The 18,332-nt window shown below is 40.4% G+C and overlaps 1 protein-coding gene across 7 annotated transcripts in view; it reads left to right on the top strand.

Annotated features, from left to right (window-relative positions):
- Nucleotides 1-18,332, top strand: part of LOC132823718 (casein kinase I) — a 229,006-nt gene that overhangs the window by 113,955 nt on the left and 96,719 nt on the right. For all 7 annotated transcript variants that reach the window (XM_060837715.1, XM_060837724.1, XM_060837706.1 and 4 more), the window contains exon 5: nucleotides 11,391-11,539. In XM_060837715.1, the coding sequence (XP_060693698.1) occupies nucleotides 11,391-11,539 (149 nt within the window). The remainder of the gene's footprint in view (nucleotides 1-11,390; nucleotides 11,540-18,332) is intronic.

Genomic DNA, 18,332 nt, shown 5'->3' on the forward strand with positions numbered 1-18,332 from the left:
GGTTAGTGAGGAAAATGATGAAAAATTTCCCCAGCCCTGTTTCTATTCTTGGTTTGGGAATCATTGCTTAGGAACACAACAGTTTTCTGAAAGATTGTGCCACATATGAAGGGGTGACAGGAACAGGGTGAATAGTCACAGCATTCCAATGAAGGAAAAGTTTGAAAGCTGATGAGAATCGTCAAATTGAATAGTACATTGCAGGAGATGGCCATTTGTCTGTGTTAGCTTTATGAACAATCCACTTTGTCCTTTTCACTGTTCTTTCCCTTTAGCCTAACAGTTTTTCAACAATTTACCCAATTCCCTATCTGAAGGATATCAATGAATTTGTATCGGGCACCCTGCTGTGCAGTATGCCAAGTGCTGATCGTTTCTTGTTTAAAAATATCTTTACTTGTATAACTTTTGACTGTACCACCGAAAACATTTAAATTGTACTCTCTGATTATCAATCAGACATTAAAATTAGACATTGAAATAAAATTATTGACTCTAGCCAAGTTGTTTGAAATTTTAACCATTTCTGCCAAATCAGTACACTTTGCTTTAAGACGAACCACTTATAGAATCATTGAGTCATAGAGTTGTACAGCACACAAACAGACCCTTCAGTCCAACTTTTAAAGTCTATCCACATTACTGTAATTCTGCAAGCTTGAAATGTTTTTCATAAAGCTTTTCTGGAACTCCTCCGAAAGCCTGTCTTCAGCTTCAGATTAACAATAATGCTGGTTGAAAATATGGTAGATCACAGCATGTCAGCTGTCCTGGTGTTTGTTCCCATTTTTAATTGCTAAAATGCATATTTAGGTCTAAACTTGGCACAGATGGTTTATAGTGTGTACCATCTACAAGATGCACTTCAAAAATTCACCAAAGATCATTAGACAGCACTTTCCAAGCCCACAAATTCTTCCATCTAGAAGGACAAGGACAGCAGATATGTAGAAACACCACCACTTGCAAGTTCCCCTCCAAGCCACTCATCATCCTGACTTGGAAATATGTCACTGTTACTTCATTGTCACTGGGTCAAAATCCTACAATTCCTTCCTTAAAGATATTGTGGGTCAAGCTACAGCACATGGATTGCAGCAGTTGAAGGAGGCTGCTCACCACCACCATCTCCAGGGGCCCGAGAGATTGGCAATAAATGCTGGTCCAGCCAGTGATGCCCACAACCCAGGAGTAAAAAGAGTGCTGCTCACCACATTTCCACGAACAAGTACATATCTATACGCATGTATACTTACCTTCTAAGTTAGCGCTTAAGATAAAGCTGGTTATATGGGTTATGTTGCTAAGAGAATGCACAGGAGTTTAAGGTATGTGCACACACAGAACCACGCCTGAGGACTGATGAACAGAAATGAGTCCACCTGCAGCACTGCTGGTTTATATTTTACACATTTCACATATGCTGAAGGAATTTCTCAGAATCTAGGGTATTTTCCATGCTTGTTTCAGTGTTTTCTCTTGGTCTCTCTCTAAAAGCAAATAATCAGTAAAACTTGTAAATTCTTACGCTCTCACTCTTGCTCTCCCTCATCCTCACCTTCCCACGCCCTCCTGTAAATGCACTACCATTCACTCATTTTCTCATATGCAAACATACTTTACAGCCACTTTTCACTCCGCTCTCAACGTAAGCTTTAAGTATTGACACAACAATTATTTACAAGAAAGGAATTCCTACAGAATGTTGTAGTCGAGGATGATTAGTGTCCTAATATTACTGTTTATGTTGTTATTTGCTCTATGATAAATTAATCTGAGATGTTTGATGACTTGGTGAAGCTGGTGCTTTGTTGATGCCAGTCTGTCTGTATGGAGGGCACTGCTGATGCTGCCTATGGAGCTTTAACAAGATTCTGCAGAGTGCTGGCAACAATGGACAACTGGAGAGGACCTGGCGACCTGTCGTTCAGGACAGGGATTGGCACCATCTGGTTTCTATTTGGGGAAAATAGCAACCTGCACATAAATGAGGTAGGCTAGAGTAATGATGGGATGCTAATATATGCAAATAGGCCTGAACGCATTCATTCGTGAGTTTCTTATCGAGGCAGAAAATTGGACTCTGATTTTTCTCAACATCAAGACTATAATTTTTCCGTTCTCGCGGTGTTCTTCCAACTGCCTTGACATTGTTCAGAGGCTGAGAAAATTCTGCCCTGTTTCTGTTTTGGCTTGATCACCCAGAAATGCATGCTTTCTTGTCTTTGTCAAATTCTTGAAATCATTTGAATGTTATGGGTACATGAAGCACTAAGCTAAAATGTGTCTCCCTCTCGAATGTAAGAAGTCACATATCTGTACTCTGTTCACCTCTGTTTTTTGACTACTGTTTTTTAATCCCAAAATGGCCATCAAGTGGATGGCCTCATGGAAGGATCTCCGCACTCATCCCTTGTAGGTGGTATATCTATTCTCTCTCTTATACAATATGCTTTTAATTGCAAAGTTAACTGTATATAAGTGACAGTTGATCGAGTGAATGTGTGTTGGAACGTTTTGTTTTCCCCATTAAGCCTGGAGGTTTGTGAATCTTTCTAAGGCTGCGCTGTTTGAGTTTATTTCTTCTTTGTATCAAAACTTGTTCCAAGTTTCAAATGACAGCATCCCAAGTGCAGTCACTGCTTTGTTCTTAGTTTATTTGAGCTGGGATGCTACCATTGGCTGTAGACATGACTCCGAATCATCAGTGTTCTCCAGTCACGCTGAAGATTGTAGGTTTTTGGTGTCTAACTTAAACATGAAAATTGGAGCACTTAGATGAGGTAATGCAGGATTGTTGGCACCTATGGAACTGTATCCTGACATTGGGCAATGCTTTCAGGAAAGAAAGAAAATTGGCTGTGAAGATTGTAGCATCTTGTACTGCCATTCTGTTGGAGCTCCCATGGGGTGCAAACAGTTGTACAATGATGTATTGACTGACATGTGACTTATTCACCAGGCTGGCCTACTCACCAGCTACGAAACAGGGACAGCTGTGGGTAAATTCTCAACTCCTCATGAGCTGTTAAATCTTATGTTTGAAGTATAACTTAACGTATATTGTGAGTTGATGAACTATATAATGTACTCAATCTTTGGCTGTCCCTTTCTGATGCATAAATTTATGATAGATTTATGGGTTTTGATTGGCTAGGTTATCTGTAAATTGGTTCTAAAATTCATAGTCAAAATCCCTTTCAAGTTCAAAATGTTACTTTGATCTCTGTGACTGAAATGTCAGAACTCTTCAAAGATTATTAGCACAAGAGTTTATAGTTATCAAGGCAGATCTTTTCCTTTATGCTCTGCGTGCAGAAGCTGCATCAAGCAGCATTAAGTTTCAATGCACAATCCCTGCATAGAGCTTTAGTGTGATTCAGCAGCAATATAAAGAGAGTGAATGTGAGGAGGGGACATATTGTCAGGATGCCCTGGAAGCACAGACTTGCCTAGCAGGGCAGCATTAGGCACAGTAGCCACACCAGTTCAGGCACTCAGCCCACTGCCCCCAGTCAGCCTACCAAGGCTGCTTATAGTCTTAGTGTGCATTCACCTGTCACCCACCAGCATGCCCACAGCCTTGCTTTTCAGTGCCGGTTGGCACAGTTGACAACCAGGTAGCTGCCTGTGCCACTCAGTAGTCATTTGATTGATCGAATCATATGTACAGAAGAGACCCCTTGGCACGTGGCACATACATGTTGTCATACAGTAGAGATAACAAGTAGGTACTTGGTTGGAGGGACATGGATGCCCCACAGAGTGCTCCCAGCTTTCTGTGAGTACAAGTATTCCGACCTTATAGAGTGTGAGGACCCTGATTTACCTCTTTTTTTTTGTCCACCACCCCCCAATCTATTCTGGTGACTATTGGTGCTGATGAGATAGAAATATTGAAGTGTTCTAAGGAAGTAAGTGGATGAGTGGAGGGCATGCAGGGTTAATGATGTGGGAGCATAGTGGTTAACAAGAGGTAATGTTTTGCATGCATCAGTGAGGATGTCAGAGCATGGGCCTTGGAAGGTAGGTGTGATGGCTCTGATACAATGTGTGCATGAGGTAGCAGAGAGCAGAGTGACTTTTTTCTGCGCTGCAGCCCAGTAACCAGGGTGGTGATGTAACCTCCTCTGCAGCTCCTCCGGGAAGAGGACTCCTGTTGTCTGGACAACACTGTCCACCAAGAGCTTACCCTTTCTCAGCCACCTCTCTTTCTCAATCTCCAATAACGGGGAGGTGTGCTTCCAAATGTCAGTCTACCTTTAGCTTTCAAAGATGGTGTTGCTGGTCTTTGGGTGGACATCTGCGACTGGCAAGTTCTTTTGGGAATTGTACATACTAAGGTGAGGAGGATATCAGATGTGATACAATCCATCAGGAGGGGAACAGCAATTAATGTAGCCTTTTTGGTTTCAAAAATAAGCAAGAAAGCTCACTTGACCTCGTGAGAATCCCTCTAACAAATTTGTCTTAGACTAAGCAAAAAGAATGTAAGATTCAGTCCAGTGTTCTGTCCAAAATTTACCACTATACTCTCTCTGAGGTCTAAGCATTGCTGTAGCATGACTTCCTTGCTTTTGTACTCTGCTCTTGCTTATAAAATAAATTTGTTCTTTTTTAACCAGCTTCCCAAATTAGTCTTCCCTCCATCTGAGACTTAAGCCTATAGGCTTGATTGCTCATGTCCCCTTTAGAACTGCAACATAATATTGTAACTTTATACCTCAATTTTATTCCTAAGAACTTGAGAAATAGCAGTAGGAGGATGCCTTTAGGCCTCATGAGCTTGATGCACCACTCAGTAAGATCATAGCTAATCACGCAAGGATTGACTGTGGAAAAGGATCAGGTGAGTCAGATGAGAAGAGGATTTGGGATCTGAACAGCAGATATCCCAGGCACCAAAATATCTGTGCCATGCAAAATTTCTCTGGAGTTGGACAGGTGCCGCCCTGATCTGCTTTGTGAAGAAGTATGAAGAACATTGATAAAAGGGATGTAGAAGGCCACTGCTGTGGAGATTATACAACCAGGTGGAAGATTTGAGGAATAAATGGATGATGGGGATGACAATTGGTGATAAAGGAATTAGTTTGAACTGGATTTTGAGCATTGGATTGACCTAGTGACATTCAACGTGAAAGATAAGAGAGAAAATTTAACAGACACCAAAATAGCAGATAACATTAACATTTACCAAGTAGCAGATCCCTGAGCTGCAGTGCAAAATTCTTTGAAGATTCCAAACAAGTGGAGTAAAGATTCTGGGACTCCTATCCTCAGTCCTAGATCTACTATCCCCATGGACCTAGGAGAAGAGTGCAGCCGCCAGATGTGGTTGGCCGTATTGCAAGGGTAGCGCCCCTGCCAAACTTGTGGAATTTGTATTCTTGAGAAACATGCTCATTGTTCATGATCATTCCGAGGAGCCATATGTTGGGATGTATTGATCACTGAAATCTATATTTGCAGATCAGCTTTTATACAACCTTAAAACATTTAGAGCCTCAAATTGAACAATTTTTAAACATGGAGTGCATAACACCATTAAATCTAATTAGCTCAAAATGATACTTTTCACTAAATAAAACTATCACACAAAATGCTGAGCATACACGATTCATCAGCATTAGGTAAAATGAATCCTGGTCAATATTTCAGGTTTAGAGCTTTCCTCAAAAGACCTCTATATTTAAAGTATTTGTTGCTTAGATTTTAGGCTTTAAACATTGGCTTTTGAACAGAGGGGAAACACTTAGTGCTGCAATGGGTTTGTGAGAAGTCACAACTAAAACTTGATATCTGTGTAGTGCAGGAACAAGGAGTCAATAAATCTGAACTGTACCAGCAACTGTTGAAATGCCTGCATTGGGCTTTGTGCCATCACTTAAAGTAGCTGAGAAATGTTACCATGTGAGTTGCAGTTTTCTTTTAAAATAAAAATTTTATGATGTCTAAAAGCCACTCAGCTGTAGGTTTGATTTGATATACTGCTTGGTGCCTTTACAAATCAACCATACAGCTATGGTTGGGCCTGTGTTCTGAATATGGTTCGAAATATTGAAGCAATCATAATTTGATGACAAGGAATGTATCTTCACAAATCGGTGAGACCAAAAATATAGGCTGTCATAAAAACTTCACCACTAAAGGTATAGTCTAATCACACTAAATTATTAGTGATGGGAATCGCTAATGATTTGTACCCTAGTTAAGTGTATGCTGAGCAAATTCCATTATCCTCCCTTTCCCCCGCCTTTCCATGTACAGAGTAAGTACTGCTCATTGCTGCAGTAGTCTTTGAAGTGTGGCTTCTTCCTCCTCACTTCCCACTGTCTTGATTCAGTTGCCATAGAGTATGGACCCATGCAATATGGATGCAGAGCTTGATTTAATGCTGCAGACACATAATCTGGCTCACTGGTGTCAGCTGCTCCCGTAAATCAGTAAAATCACACTGCCTGCTTTCTATTAATGTGACAGTAGAGCCTGAGAATGCCATGGTGAAACTTCAGCTTTCTCATTTACCCCAACTGATTCAAGATCCGATAACAATTTTACATGCTTTTTTTCTCTCTGTTGTGGCAGGGGTACATTGGAAATGAAGGAATAGTGGACCAGGGAGTCCTAGAGGGAACGAACCCTGCGGAAGTCAGACAAGGGAAAGGAGGGGAAGGTCCAGATGGGCCAGTGGGCTGAGAAGTGGCAGATGGAGTTGGGGTCGGGAAGTCCAGAACTAAAGAGCATAGGTTTCGGGTGAGAGGGGAAAGATATAAAAGAGACCTATGGGGCAATGTTTTCACATAGAGGTTGGTATGTCTAAGGAATGATCTGCCAGAGGAAGTGGTGGAGGCTAGTACAATTGCAACATTGAAGAGGCATTTGGATAGGTATATGAATAGGAAGGGTTTGGAGGGATATGGGCCGGGTGCTGGCAGGTGGGACTAGATTTGGTTGGGATATCTGATCGGCATGGAAGGGTCTGATTCCATGCTGTACATCTCTGACTCTATGACTATGCATCTGATTGTGGCATCTCGCTGGAGGTGGCGGAAATGGCGGCTAACGATCTTCTGGATGTGGATGCTGGTGGGATGGTGGTTAAGGACAAGGGGAACCCTTTTACTGTTGTGGGAGGGAAGAGAGGGGGTGGGGGCAGATGGGCGGGTGATGTAACTGACCCGTTTGAGTGCCCAGTCAACAACGCGCTGGGGAATCCTCAGTTGAGGAAGACGTTGGACATTTCAGAGGCTCCCTTGTCGAAGATGCCCTCATTGGAACATATGTGACGGAGACGAAGGAACTGGTAGAATGGAATGGAGTCTTTACAGGAAGTAGGGCACAAGGATGTGTAGCCCAGGTAGCTATGGGAGTTGGTTGGTTTATAGTGGATTTTAGTAGACAGTCTATCGCCAGAAATGGAAACAGATGTCAAGGAAAGGCATATAAAGGGGCATATAAACAAACATTTTTCTAGCTACCACCAGTTCTGAGGAAGATGCTGCCAGACCTGCTGAGCTTTTACAGCAACTTATATTTATGCTTCTGATTTACAGCATCCACAGTTCTTTCCATTTTTGTTTGTCTTCTGTCTATCTCTGTACGTGTACAATACAGTGATACATATGTTTGGGCTTTTCAGTTGTGAAGTTTGGACGCATGACCACTCTTCATAGAATCCACATGGTGTGGAAGCAGACCATTTAGTACACTGAGACCACACTGACTGTCCAAAGAGCATCCCATCTAGATTCACCCCATTACCCTATCTCTGTGACCCTGCATTTCCCATGGCAAATCCACCTAGCCAGCATATCCCTGGGCACTATGGACAATTTTGCATGGCTAGTCCATCTAACCTGCACATTTTTGGACTGTGGGAGGAAACCTGAGCACCAGGAGGAAACCTACACAGACACTTGGAGAATATGCAAACTCCATATGGGCAGTCGCCTGAGGGTGAATTGAATCCGGTTTCCTACCACTGTGAGACAGCAGTGCTAACCACTGAGCAACCATGCTGCCAGGTGGTGAGATGCATTTGTTTGAATTTGAAAATTGTCTGTTTTTCTGCAAAACCTGCTGTACATTGTTTGATGAGAGACATTCTGTATAATCAGTACAGCTTTTGTTTGTGTATTCTTGTATATAAAACCTGCAAACAAGCCAACTCAGTTAAGATTCAGCAGTTAAGATAAAAGCATAATTTCTCCCATACCAGAGCAGAAGTTCTTTCATAGTTTGCTAGTACCTGACTGATGTTTAAGCATGCAAATATTGTTCTAAAAGCCTCTCTTCCTTTGACACAGAGATCAAAGGAAATTGTCGACACTGTTGTATTAGCTACTTTTCTGTTTGGCTTGAAATTCTGAACAAATTGCTATCACTCTGATATTGGATCAGTTGTGCTGGAAGAGCACAGCAGTTCAGGCAGCATGCAATGAAATCGCATGCAGCGAAATCGATGTTTCGGGCAAAAACCCTTCAACAGGAATAAAGGCAGTGAGTCTGAAGTGTCGAGAGATAAGCTTGGGGAAAGTGGGGATGAAGGGCTTTTACCCGAAACGTCGATTTCGTTGCTTGTTGGATGCTGCCTGAAATGCTGCGCTCTTCCAGCACCACTGATCCAGAATCTGGTTTCCAGCATCTGCAGTCATTGTTTTTACCTCATCACTCTGATATTGCCTATGGATGGCAAGCTCAATTCAGATCTGACCAATATGCATATTAAAATTACTGTCTAGATTAGAGTGGTGCTGAAAAAGCACAGGAGAAAGTGAGGACTGCAGATGCTGGAAGTCAGAGCTGAAGGAGGGCTCATGCCGGAAACGTCGACTCTCCTGCTCCTTGGATGCTGCCTGACCTGCTGCGCTTTTCCAGCAACATATTTTCAGCTCTGGAAAAGCACGGCAGGGCAGGCAGCATCTGAGGAGCAGAAAAATTGACATTTTGGGCAAAAGCTCGACTTTTCGGGCAAATTACTGTTCAAGTATCATCATTGATGAATGGTCAGTTCTGTACTGTGACATTGATTTGTTACGCTTATTCAGTGACTTATGAGGGACTGACTGATGGTCACCTCCATCATAAAATATTGGGCCGAGAATTCATGTAATGGTTCATATGAATTAGAAATTCCCCTGTAAGTTTAAACTTGCACATTGTGTTCCTGGGAAAGTGAGAAGAATGACATCGCACCCTTAAAAGAGTTTCTGGGGCTGTATAAACAGGACTGGCTCGTGAACCAAAAAGATGAATGATGTGTGAAATAAACAGTGTAAGGTATGTAGTAAGTGAGAATAGTGAATACAATGTTAATCACTTTCCAAAAGAGAAATAAAGAGAAAACGAGAGAAAGAAAAATAGGGTTGAGATGTACAAAAGCGTAGTTTCTTTTAATAAAACCTAACAATAATAAAAAATGCTAAACTAAAACAAAAGAGCTGCAGATGCTGGAAATCTGAAACATAAACAGAAATTGTTGGAGAAACTCGGCAACTGTGGAGAGAAAGCAGAGATAACTATTTGAATCCAATTATTCTTCTTCAGCATAATAAAAGATCATTTGTTAAAAATGCTTTGAAAATAGATTTGTTGGTTTGCATGTTTATCGTACGTCTGTGTTCAGCAAGTCTTTATTTGAAGTATCTATAATTGTTCTTTGAATTCATCTTTTTTCAAGCTTGTCAGACAGGTTCAGTACAAAAGACTTGGAACCACTTATATTCTCACATGATTGTTATCATGCACACTCCAGAAACTTATCAGCCTCACCACCTACGTACTAAAGATTGTCATGGTAATTGTGAGCCAGAGATTGTTCGCTTTGTTCTCTCCGTCAAGAAATTCATCAAGCACATTTTTAGAGGTATGATAGAGCTGAATTAAGTAATTTGCTTATTATAGTGATTGGAACCAGGTGGACCTCATTGACTTGAGATCCTTGATTAGTCCAAGTTAGCAGCCCTAATCAGGATGCACTGGCTGACCAATATTTAGAGGAGATTAGAAGCTCCTAAGTTCAGCTGACTGGCTCCCAGCTGGGTGGCCACAGCTAGTGTACTGTGCACAAATAAAGGCTGACTTGGCAACATGATAGCAGCCTCGATACCGTTACCACTGGAAGAAAAGGAAACTCTCCCGAGACGCTGTGGGCACAAGAGACAGGCTATGGTCCAATGCACACCACCCATGTCAGAGACAGAATCCGAGAAAATGGACCTGGGGGCGAAAACACAGGAAAAGCTTCAAGAGAAAGATGAGGCCTACATCCCTGGACTAATTGGGAGAGGAATGGAGTGATTGGAACAAAGTGAACCACGTTGACTACAAGGTCCTTGACTAGGGTTGTTAACCTAGGCCAATCAGGAGGCGCTGGATGACCAATATTAACGGGGGATATTGCTCCTACCAGGATCTGCTTGTCACAGGTTCTTTGGTCACATGGGTTTTTTTCCTGAAAGTGGAATATTAATAAAGTTATTTACACACCTGTTGTTTTTTACTGTGTCTTGCACCTAAGTGCACGCGCGCACACACACAGCATGGGTGCTGAGAAAAATAAGCACTATTCCTGTAGGGCCAGGGTGCAAAAAAAACATTAACAGGGGATTTAGAATCTCCTCAGTAAGGGGACTGATTTCAAGCTGGCTGGCCAGCCTCGGCCAGAACACTGTGCACAAATAAGTAAAGCGTGACATGGTGATGGGATACTTGCCTCTCCGGATTTTGTTTCACTTATATTGAAGTTTTATGCTCTTCAAGATAAAGTCAGCCAGTGTGTTCTCACACACATGTTGCTGCTGAGCACTTCACTTTCAGGTATTCTCTGGGCTAGATGCAGAGTGAAAGCCCCTTTTATTCAAATCTTTCAAAGGAAGTAATCTTTGCACAACCTGCATTTTTCTAATTGATATGCTTGTTACTTCTACTGTAAATGTGTAGGTTGGATTATGTTGAATTACAGTCTTGGTGGATTTCCACTCCATTGAAAGGAGTTGAGTTGCCACAGCAATTTCACATACAACACTTTGGGCTGATAGAGCAGAGCTTTAATTTTATTATTCTAGATTAGTTTGCAATCCAGGTCTAAAGGTCAAAAACTAATCCACTATGACATTCAATTATCCTGTAATTTATATTTACAATTCCATTCTTCCTTAGGCAAATATTTGAAAGCTCTTGTTTGACCTGTCCTCTTAGAGCAAGGAACTGGTATGTTTATGTCAAAAAATTGAATGTTGAGGTATGAGAGGTCAGAAAATTTTTCATGTATTAAAATGGAAAGTTTTAGAAATTTAGATATTTTAATTTGTAATCTAAATTACAGTAAGAATTGAATTTTGTAATAAAATGTAGGTGTAATGCTTTTTTTTTGCCTTTATTTACAGATGGAATTCCTCAGGTTTATTACTTTGGTCCATGTGGAAAGTACAATGCTATGGTGCTTGAATTACTGGGACCTAGCTTGGAAGATTTATTTGACCTTTGTGACAGAACCTTCACCCTTAAGACAGTGCTTATGATAGCTATACAGCTAGTAAGTATTCCAATTCTCAACTTTCAGTGAAAAAGACCAGATTATTCTATTATCAGTAAACTTTGAGTTTTCATATTTAATTAAAAATGTGCTTCTAAGGATTTGTTTTTAGAACTTGGGAATGTAGGACTTAGAGCAGGAGTAGCCATTTGGCCCTTCGACCTGCTTTAATATTCAATGTTATTATGATTGATCTGGCTGTGGCCTGAATTCAACTGTTTATGTTTACCACCCATCACCCTTGATTCCATTGCCCTACCAAAAATCTAGCTAACTCTGTCTTGAATAAGTACACTGGTTCATCTTCGATGAACTGCTTTTTGAGAAACAGAATTTCACAGGCTCGTGATTCTTGGAGAAAAATCAAATCTTGATATCCCTGGCTTAAAGGGAGACCTGTAATTCTTAAACTGTGTTCCTAGATTCTACTCTGTCTAACAAGGGCAGATATCCTTTTAACCTCCATCCTATCAATCCCTCAGGATTTCTTTTTGTTTTGATTAGATTATCCCTCATCCTTCTGAACTTTAGATAAGTATTGATCCAATCTGTCCAATATTTTCTCATATGATAAGCACTTCATCTCCAGAGGTTGTCTGAGCTGCTTCTAATGCAATTGTATGTATTTTTTCAAATGCGGCGAAACAAGTTACTGTGCATGTAGGCTAACCAAAGCCCTGTACGGCTGTAGAAAATCTTTCCTACTTTTATATTTCATTTCCTTTGCAATAAATGTTCACATTCCACTTGCTTTCTGAATCACATGCAGTGACTACATACTAAGTTTTTGAGTCATGTACTAATACACCATCCTGTAATGCCATGTTCTGCAAATTGTTTCAATTTAAATAGAAATAATTTTGTTACTTCCTGGTTCATATTTTCCCATATTATTTCTATTTACCAAGTTTTTGCCCTATCTACCTCCACTTGACAAATTACTTTAGTTTCCTGCCTATTATGGAGTCATTAGCAAATTTAGATTCCATACCTTTGGTCCCTTCATCTAGCTTATTAATGTTGAGGCCACAACACTGATTTGTGTTCACTAGTCGTAGTTTGCCAACCCCCCAAAAAAATCAATGTATTCATTTGGCCCCCTTGGAGCCTGCTCGCCACTCATTACATTCATCAACTCAGTAGCTTGTTCCTGCTTTTCCTCCATATCCTTTTGGTATCCTTGGTTCCTTACCATATGCCTTTTCGAAATTCAAGTGCACTGCATCCACAGGTTGTGTATCCATCTTACTTCATCAAAAATCACCAATAGATTAGTTACCATGAGCACCTTTTATGAAACCATGTTGTTTATCCCTTATCCCATTTATAATTTTCTAAGTATGCTGCTATAACCTCATTAAGGGATTTGCAATTTACTTATGATTGATATGACTTGGAGATGCCAGTGTTGGACTGGGGTGGACAAAGTTTAAAAAAAATCACACAACACCAGGTTATAGTCCAACAGGTTTACTTGGAAGCACACTAGCTTTTGGAGCGCCGCTCCTTTGTCAGGTGGTTTGAAAGCCAGGGCTTCCAAATAAACCTGCTGGACTACAACCTGGTGTTGTGCAATTCTAAACTTATAATTGATGTTCGGCTCACTAGCGTGTAGTTGTCAAGTTCTGTCTTCCTTTCTTCTTTCTTGAATGAAGGGGTTACTTTAGGCATTTTGTGTTGTTTTAAAGTGCAGACTAAATCTCAAAAGTTAAATTCTGGTAATTCTCTGTGATATTGCAGCCTGTGGCTGTCTTGCATCAGTAGCATTTCCTGCAGTCATGTTCTCGAGTACAGTTGTAATCTTCCTGACTTCAAAGTTGCTTTTCAATATCAATTGAGAGATTCACAAAGAGCTGATAATATCCAGCTGGGAAAAATAATATGAAGCTGGAATATAGTATTAGCCTAAATATTCATTGAATCTTGGCAAATTTCAGAATAAAAACCAGAATTCAAAATAGGGCTTTAAAGCAGCCGTCCTATGACAAAGGATCCCCAGAGTGTCTCAAAATAAATTTGTTACTTGAGATATACGTATCAAAATTCAGATAGAATAATGAAATATTACCAGAATTGTGTGCAGTTTACATAGTTTTCTCTTGCAAAAGTGAGTTTGCACTACATTAATTCAAATTAATATATTGTAAAATAGCAGCATCAGATAGATCAACAGGAAGTTTCTGCGTACAAATTTGTCATCAGAAAATGCTGAACAAAATTAATAATGGGGCATTAAACCATCAAGCAATTTCTAAACTTTAATTTCTCCACATCTAGTTTTTGTTGGGAGACCAAAAAAGAAGCCTAAAAATGTCCTTGATTGGTTGCATGCTTGAATGGAACTAAAACGGTAAAGCTTGTTCCGGAAAACAGTAAAACATGAAATATTTAGTGCACAAAAGAAGCTACAGAGGAACCTCAATTATCCGAATATCAATTATCCAAATTTCGGATTATCCAAAAAAGATGTCAAAGTCCCGATAGAAACATTACATCAAAGAGATGTTTCCAACACTGATCGCATCTTTTGTTTACAGTGATTAAAAATGAACTCTGCTTACTGAAATGCTGTCAAGAACAGTCCTGGACATCAATAGGAGCCCAGGCACCATTTGCAAATGACAGACTGATCGCCTTCCCTCCCCACACTTTCCCTGCAGTTCTACACAGGGTGTGCCCTTAAACCCCTTTTCTCCAGATAAGCTCTCCAACATTGTCCTGAAAGCAAAGGTGGAACTTGACAACACGTTGCAGTAAAACGTTGTGTGTGTGGCTGCGTGTGTGTGCTATTTTGAGACTCACCCCATAAAGGCAGTGGCAGTCTTGCTATTGGTGTCCAGTCTGACTACCCTGGAAAGGGGGGAGGATGGGCGTGGATAGGAGGGGAGCGGGACGGCCAAGTCAGATGGGGGCAGGGGCGTGGACAGTCAGGGGCGGGTGGCAGACGGAGTGGGTTTAGACTGGTTGGGGGTGGAAGTGGGGGCAGATCCGTGGACAGGACAGGTTGTGGGGGCAGACGTTGGGGGGGTGCGCAGGGGCTCGCGTGCGGTGTGCTGCTGCCTCGTCTCCTGAACAGGGAGTGAACTTAGCAAGTTCTCGCTGTGTCAATCCCCATTGAACTGATTGGGGGGCTTCAGCAATGTTACAGGTCCCTTACACACAAGTGTGTATCTGCTCAGAAACCAGCCCTGAGACAGAGAGAGGGAGCAAGGCAGGCAGAGCAAGGTAAAAGGAAACCTCAGAAAATTCTGAGCCCCAGAGGAGAGACATTGAATCAATTAACCAAATAATCGATTGTCTGAATGAAATAGTGCCTGCCCATCTCATTCGGATAATTGAGGTTCCTCTGTAATTGGTTCATTCTGTTTGCCTGAGGAATCAAACTGTAATCTCAATTCCCTGCTTCCCTCTGCTCTTCTGCTCCAAATATTAGTCTACTTGTCCCTTAGAACGTACTGTGACCCTGTCTCAAATGCTCCTAATGTTCTAGAGTACAGTTGCAATCTTCCTGGCTTCAAAGTTGGTTCTCAGTATCAATTGAGAGATTCACAAAGGACAGGTCTAACACCTGAAAATAATATTCAGCTGGGAAAAAAATAATGTGATGCTGGAATTTAGTATTACCCTAAATATTCATTGAATCTTGGCAATCTTGCACTAAACCGTTCTGTGAAAAGAAATGTAATTTCTCCTCTCAAACTCGCTGATGATTTTAAATTGATGACCCCTCATCACTGTCTCACTGGTCAAAGAAAAATGACACAAATAGAAAAATTTGGAAAATATTCCCCTTTTCTGCTTCAGTAAAATTCATCACAGTATCTCCAAACTTTTTGTAATTATGCTTTGACTAGAATGTTGCTGTGGTGAGAATCTAATTCAGGAGGTACTCCTTAGCTTTACTCTCTGTGGTCTAACTACTCCCTTGCACCAGTGCATCACTATCTCTTTGGTTTTTACAAAATTTTCCTTTGTTTGTAAATTCCAAAATGCATCAATAGCTTTTATTCCATATTATCTATCTTCAGATTTTGAACGATGTTGTCTTAGAATGCCTGGGTCTGTATCTTTCAATATTTTCTCAGTGTATTGACAGATTTTCTGTTTTCTTCACAAATGGTTCACTTGGTTGCAATTTGATGTGAAACTGTATTACACCCTTTTGAGATATTTTTACAGTTCTCCATACTGAACACTAACCCTTTTTTTTTAATTTACAACAAATTTTGGTATGTTGATTCCATGTACATAAATATAGAACAAAAATGAATTCATTCGGGACACCTTTGGGATCATCCCTGCAAACTCTACTCCAGTCTAAGGAAAACCATTCATCCTTGGTATCTCATTAATCAGTCAGTTTCCATACACATTGCTTCATTTCATCTAATACAATATCCATGATTTTTTTTTTGCAGCAAAACTTAGTCAGTTATTAAAATCCTTAAAGACTATCTGCATCTACCTTCTCAGACATATGATACTGGAATATCTATTATAAATTTGTGTCATCAACAATAGCCTCCATAGATTTCTCAGTGTTCAATAATTTTATGTGTAGATTCCAGGAATTTATGAAAAACAAATCTTTAAGTGGTGTTCTAATTCCAAATTCCTCTCCTTGAACAAATTGTTACTTTTGGACGTTCTGCTGTACAATGTAACAATTTGCATTTGTCCATCTCAGCTATGTGCTAAAACCCTCAGTCATGCCTTTGTTACTTCCAGACATAGCCATTCTAGTGCACTCCTCTTAATCTCCCACTTTTAACTATAGGTAAAGCTGAAGGTTAGAAAATTCACAATTCCGTGTCTTAATTTGTAGCAAGTTACGTCCATTCCACTAGCACGCATGTTTCCTCTAGACTGTGCGACCCACAGCCATAATGAGGTTCCTTTCATGCCGATCAGTGTGAATGATGTACTGATGCTTTAACTTCTGACTTCAGAAGTTGCTATCGCACACAAACCTTGGAGCTACGCACAGTGGGAAAAAATCAGAACTCATATTGCCTTTCACACTTTTTGTTTGCTAACCTACGTTGGTTTCAGGTCAAGCAAAGTCTTGATTTTAAAATTCTCACCCTGTTTCCAAATGCCTCCCTAGCCTCACTTTTTATTATTGTGATCTCCTTGAGTCTCTCAAATGTTTCATGATATCTGAGATAATCTAATTTCGGTTTCCTTTACACCCTGAATTATTGAGCTATTCCCATTTACTGAAGACTCCCTTGGCCCTGGTGCACATTTCAACCCCATGTCCAATTAGATTAGATTACTTACAGTGTGGAAACAGGCCCTTCGGCCCAACAAGTCCACACCGACCCGCCGAAGCGCAACCCACCCATACCCCTACATATACCCCTTACCTAACACTACGGGCAATTTAGCATGGCCAATTTACCTGACCCACACATCTTTGGACTGTGGGAGGAAACCGGAGCACCCGGAGGAAACCCACACAGACACGGGGAGAACGTGCAAACTCCACACAGTCAGTCGCCTGAGGCAGGAATTGAACCCAGGTCCCTGGCGCTGTGAGGCAGCAGTGCTAACCACTGTGCCAATCTCCAGTGGTTTGTAGACTGGAACATTTGGGCCCATGTCTACTGTTTCCTTTCTGAATTTCTTCTTAAGGTGAGCTCCCAGAAATTGATCCCTTTGTACTTCTGTTTTCTTTCTTGCAATCAATTTTATTTATATTTGGATTGATCATAATTGTTTCACATACTTATTTTTTACCATAATGTATGTAAAATGAAGCACAGATTGATTATCTCAGACATTTCTTCCGATCTCGGACATTTCTTCTTTTCTCAAAATCAGTTTTACCCCTTGGCAGGCACTGACTGATTCCTCGGAATATTTTTAAATCACGTATTTGCTTTCTAAATTTAATCTCTTTAATTTGTCTTCACTTCATTTAGAGGGATGTTTTTACTTTTGATGTTGTCTCATTTTCCTATTCTGCACTTAATGCCTTTTAATATTATTGGGTACTTTGCTCTTTTACTGTTATCTTAGTTATTTTTGTTTTCTTTATTCATTTGCATAATGATTTCAACTGAAATTTCCTGAAGGAAAGTCCAAGATAAAAATAGGACATGCTTGAAGTATGAACGGCATGACTTTAATCCTCAATTAAACACTTCTTCCTCATGTCCCCCCAACTCCTCCCCCATTTCTACTGTGTCTACACCCCTAGCTGTCAAGTTACTGTGTCCCTGTTTCTCTCTGGAGATTTCCTCCAAATGACTGATTTACATGGTTGCTAAGCCACCACTGCTCAGTTGTACAGCAATTGTTTACATGCTCTTAAACTCATTATCGTATCCAAATATGTAGTACTTTAGAGGGTTAAGTATTTTGATATGCAACTGTGCAGGTGACACAAATGCATGGAATAGTAAAATACCACTGCTTCAGCTCACCGAGCAACATACATAGTACTCTCCAAATCATACATAGTACTTATTTTTGTAACTGAAGGAAGCATCTCAGTGCCTTTGAATGTTATATTCGCTTTCAGCAAAGCTCCTGCTTAAAGTAAATATTCTTGTGCTTGTCATGATCAAACAGTACTTGAGGGAAGTGGAAATGTACTGTTAGAATTAGTCATTTTTTTGAAGTACCAAATTGGGAACCATAAAATGAAGTCTGTTTTATTGAAGGATATGTGCTGCACATCCATATTTGAGTTTCTTTTCAGTAGAAGCATATTTTTGATAAAGAACATGCTGACAAATCCAGAACGACTGTTAAGAATATTGTAACTTCATTGATATGTTTTCTT

Source organism: Hemiscyllium ocellatum, chromosome 2 (assembly GCF_020745735.1).
Source record: "Hemiscyllium ocellatum isolate sHemOce1 chromosome 2, sHemOce1.pat.X.cur, whole genome shotgun sequence".
Taxonomy (NCBI): Eukaryota; Metazoa; Chordata; class Chondrichthyes; order Orectolobiformes; family Hemiscylliidae; genus Hemiscyllium; species Hemiscyllium ocellatum.